The sequence below is a fragment of the Echinops telfairi genome, unplaced genomic scaffold (genome assembly GCF_000313985.2).
Source record: "Echinops telfairi isolate 266 unplaced genomic scaffold, ASM31398v2 ScPeMD7_3533;HRSCAF=4204_1, whole genome shotgun sequence".
Lineage (NCBI taxonomy): Eukaryota > Metazoa > Chordata > Mammalia > Afrosoricida > Tenrecidae > Echinops > Echinops telfairi.
This window is the reverse complement of record NW_022107432.1, coordinates 28,133,791-28,138,271: the sequence shown is the minus strand read 5'-3', so window position 1 is coordinate 28,138,271 and position 4,481 is coordinate 28,133,791. Positions and strand designations below refer to the sequence as shown.

The following is a 4,481-nucleotide window of genomic DNA, read 5'->3' as shown; positions in this document are numbered from 1 at the left end:
GATGTCTCCCTTCACCCACTTTTCTGTTGTCCATCCCCCAGAGGTTGTATGTAGGTCCTTATAATTGGCTCCCCCTTTCTACCCTACCTTTTAAAAACCTCAGTTTAAATGTTATTTTCTTGAGAAGCCTCTCTTGCTTGGCTAGGTTCTCCTCTGAGTTATATGCATTCCCAGAACCCTTGTGGTTGAAACAATTATTCATGCAACTCTTGAGTGAGATCTGCCTTACAGGTCGGATATGGGCTGGGGCCACACGTGTCCTTCCCATTGTTGCCTCCCAGCCTGGTAGCAGTGTTTGTCAAGTGAATGAATGGGAATGGGAACGTAGTAGGACAGCAACTCTGGAGTGTAATTCTAGTTTACTTTTTCATGGTCTACCCTTCACTTGCTTTCAGGTTCCAGAAGCTGAACATTCCCTGCCTTCAATTAGAAATAAACCACACAATTGAGCGGATTCTTCAGTGTTACGTAGCTGAACTTGAAGCTACTAAGAAGGCAAGTATTGTGTTTATAAATGGAATAGGACAAAAAGGTAAACAAACAAACAAAGAACACCTCTGGAAGGTGTTGCCATCCTCTTGTGCTAAGATTCTCAGAGCACGATTCTCGCTGTTCAGTACCTTGGAGACGTTCCTCTCTGGGTGGGTAGGTCACGTGGGGCTGTGGACAGGCACAGGATACCTTTTGGTGAAGCAGCATCCAGGGGTGTATGGCAATACTAATTTCTGTTAGTATTTTCATGGGTAGAAATATGGGCTCTGAAGAATATTATGGCAGATATGTTGCTGTGAGCTCCCTCTCTTGAATACCTCCTTAAGATTTGGGATAAAGACAGGAAACAATTATACCTGGGAGGTGAAAGAGGGGCAGCAGATTATATGTGGAGACTTGGGCTGGGCCCATGTGGAGAAAGAGAGATCAGGGAGAGAGGCCTGGGGGAAAACAGCCAGGTCAAAGAGAGAATGAGTTGATGCTGAAAGGCAAAGAGCCATCAAAAGCGATGCTACACTCAGAGATGCTGAATTATTGGCTAAATAACCATGAGATCCCAGGATTTCACACTGACTTTGATTATTTGAGTAAATCACTTTCATGACCAACCTTTTTGGGGTGTGGGGGGGAGGAGGAAGAGAAGAAGATGTAGTAGAAAATAAGGGGAAAGTGGGAATTCAGGGTGGTATACTGTAAATATCAGTTCTTGAGCCTTAAGGTATCTTCTCTGTAATGCATCAATGTATTTCTTGACCACCTACTATGAATAAAGCATGAATGATGGTGAAACACTGACACAGACAAAGCCGTCTGCTATTTTATTTTGTGTATGTGGCTTTCTCCATTGTGTTGGATTTTAAACATTAACAGCAGCCCTTTGATTACAGCTTTATCATTCTCAAAAAGATGACCCCCCTCTTGCTCGCAACATGCCTCCGATAGCAGGAAAAATTCTGTGGGTGAGGCAGCTCTACCGCCGGATCAGTGAGCCCATCAACTATTTCTTTGTAAGCCAATCGTTAAAGTTGCAATATGTATAGGTTGTAGTTGGTTTTTGTGCAAGAAATAAATTTTATCCTCTAATATCTGTGTCCAGTAAAGGAGTTAGAGCCAATTCTTTGGCTGGGCATGGAAAATTTAGTTTATAAATATGCCTGAGTTAGACTAAGCCAATACTAGTTAGATAAATCAGTTTAAACCCCGTTATCTCAAAGCGGGCACATCTTCTAAGTTTATGTGTTTTAATAACCCAGGAACTTTATAAGCGATTGAAAAAAAAAGTCTGGAAAACACAATCAAGTGCAGGTCTAGTGCTGACGGTTGCTTTTATCCGCAGACTGAGGTCACTGGTGGATCGTTAGTGAAGGGGATGATTACTCAAAGGGTATACCGCGCTGCTTAACCGCTGGCTGCATCGCCAGCGATCCAAGGGCAGAGCACGCCCTTAAGCTTATTAGCTTTCTGAAAAGCACCAGGATGGTCTTAGATGCTCGTGACACTCTCAGTTGCAAGTTTTCTCTTTCATGGCTGTCTTTTTTCTTCCCACATGGGAAGGATGATAAATCCAGGGTGCGGTGCAAGCCTGATGAAGCACAGAACTATCATCTAGTTCTTAATATTTCCTCCCCTTCCTATGATGGGTTTTTATTTGCTTTACCTCATTAATCACATTAGACTTGTGTATGTTCATTTGTATAATTAAGATATTTCAAGACATGAAAGCCAAGATAGATGACCCTTCAGTAACAGTAACAGGAGTAATGGTTCCCTGAGGGAACAGGAAGTGAGGGAGTGGGGAGGATTAGGGGGAGCAAATGATAGCACTGATGACTGTATAACCACGCGAGGGGAGGGAACAACAGAATTGTATGTAAATGGATGTATTGGATGATGGTGTAACACGCGGAAAAAAGAAATCATGAGTGTTTCGGGGGTGGAGGGTGGGGATGAGGAATAAAGGGGTGCCGATATCAAGGAGTTGAAGAATAAAAAATGTTTGAAACTGACTGTGGTAGCAATTGTACAATACTGCTCCATGTGATTGAACTATGGAATGTTATGATATCTGTAAAAGCTCCTGATAAAATGATAAAAAATAAGAAAGAACGTCAATCAGCTTAAATCCAACAACAACAACAACAAAAGAGGAGGCATGGAAGGGTTGGTTGGTATTGTGAGTTATGCCAAAGCATAGAATAAAATAGCTACAAAACTGTAGTCTTGCAAGTAATTTTATTATTTAAACATTATTAAATATTATATTTCTAGCATTTTCATTTGCTGCCATCCTTGAATTAATTGTTAAAAAAAAAAAAGAATGAATTTTAAAACTGTAGCCTGAAACCAGAGGCAGGGCAAGGACTTGCCTGCTCATGGACTTTGTAGGGAGGAGATTGTACCCAGTGTCACATCAAGTCAGTGGACACAAGCTTTCAAGTTTTATGTGAAGAAATTGGCTTTTGTTCCCTATACTTCTGTAGTTACTGGGTTTTTTTTTGGAGATGGGAAGGGGCTGAGATTTAGGAATTTGCTCTGATACTTGAGAGATTGCAATGCAGGAAAATCAGACGAAGTGAATTGTCCAAGAAGAGTGTGTGTCTGTCAGGGCCGATAGGAAGAATTGGAGGAAGAGCCCCGTAATGCCTCATATAAGCTCTTTCCTATAAAATTCCTTCTTTCCTTTTCTAATTACCCCCTCTACTCATAATTGGTTCCTTCAGTTTGCTGCTTATCCAGCCTTTCCCATCTCTGAAAAAAAAAAAACTGGTAGCATAATTATTTGATGCCATTTTAAATATAAACCATTGTATGATTTGGATATGTAAAGAGTCTGCCATCTCTTTAACGAAATGTTTATTTTCCCTCCTGTCTTAAAAAACAGCAAAACTCAGATATTTTGTCGAGTCCGGAAGGTAAAGCTATCATCCGTCAGTATAACAAAATTTCCTATGTCCTGGTGGAGTTCGAGGTGGTGTATCACACGGCCTGGGGCAAAGAGATTTCACAGCTACAGTATGGTGCGTATATGGCTCTCCACTGCTGCTAAAAAGTGGACAGTAGGTGGTTCTGAATGAGCTCATAGTTCTAGGGAATTTGTTACATCCCTATTACATAATAATATGCAAGTTAAGATTTAGATTTGGGGTGACATAATGATTTCATGGTTTATGGCTACTAAGAATATTCTGATGAGCCCCCAATAAAATGATAAAAAAAGAATATTCTGGCATTTATTAACAAAAATGATCATGGCTTTGAAGTTGCTATAAATCTTGACTTTCTCAAACCTTGACGTTTTTCTTTGAAAGCACTGTATTTAAAAGTACACATCGAAACTCTTTAGAGCTATTTCTCCATAGAGTCATGAAAGTTTTCACGTTCGGTTTTATCACGTTGTAGATTTGAAACTCAGTCTCCATCGGGAAGAAATTTTACTCCTTCCTCCCCTCCACCGTTCCTCCCGGTCTTTCTTCATCTACAGCTGAACCTGATTTCAGTTTTGAACTTCAGTGAATTAAGAGTTGTTACAGGCATGTCTGAGTGCCCCTGAGGAGAGCGGATTCTGTGAGGCTAAGCTGGGTGTGAGGGAGGGGTTGGTCCTTAGCCGCCTTCCATCCATGTTGGTATCATGTGGGTTGCCGTTGTTGGGTGTCCTCCTGTTCAGTGTCCTCCTTAGTCCTATCATAACCTTAAGCTCTTTAGCATAGCTTTAACCTTGATCCCTTGTCTATACATTAGCCTTCAACTCTTGGCCAAAGCTCTTTGAATTGTGTGACATGTGGCTCTGTGGCATGAGAAACATCCTGTTGCTCCCTGGGCCAGTTTGAAGGGTCCACAGCATCCTGTAAAGTTCTCTCAGGGAGGCTTTCTTCCTGAACCAAGAGGAGCGTAAGCTAGGTCGGTGCTGCTTCTCTGGAGCCTATCCAGGAAATGGGGCTGGGCTGTGGATGGAGTCTCCTGGGCATTTTGATTCAGAGCCACAAAACCTT

The 4,481-nt window shown here is 41.7% G+C and overlaps 1 protein-coding gene across 1 annotated transcript in view; it reads left to right on the top strand.

Moving 5' to 3' along the window:
• DNAH8 (dynein axonemal heavy chain 8) overlaps window positions 1–4,481 on the top strand; it is a 369,956-nt gene that overhangs the window by 48,581 nt on the left and 316,894 nt on the right. The window contains exons 10-12 of the mRNA XM_045294778.1: window positions 396–495; window positions 1,380–1,499; window positions 3,374–3,509. Coding sequence (XP_045150713.1) covers window positions 396–495; window positions 1,380–1,499; window positions 3,374–3,509 — 356 coding nt within the window. The remainder of the gene's footprint in view (window positions 1–395; window positions 496–1,379; window positions 1,500–3,373; window positions 3,510–4,481) is intronic.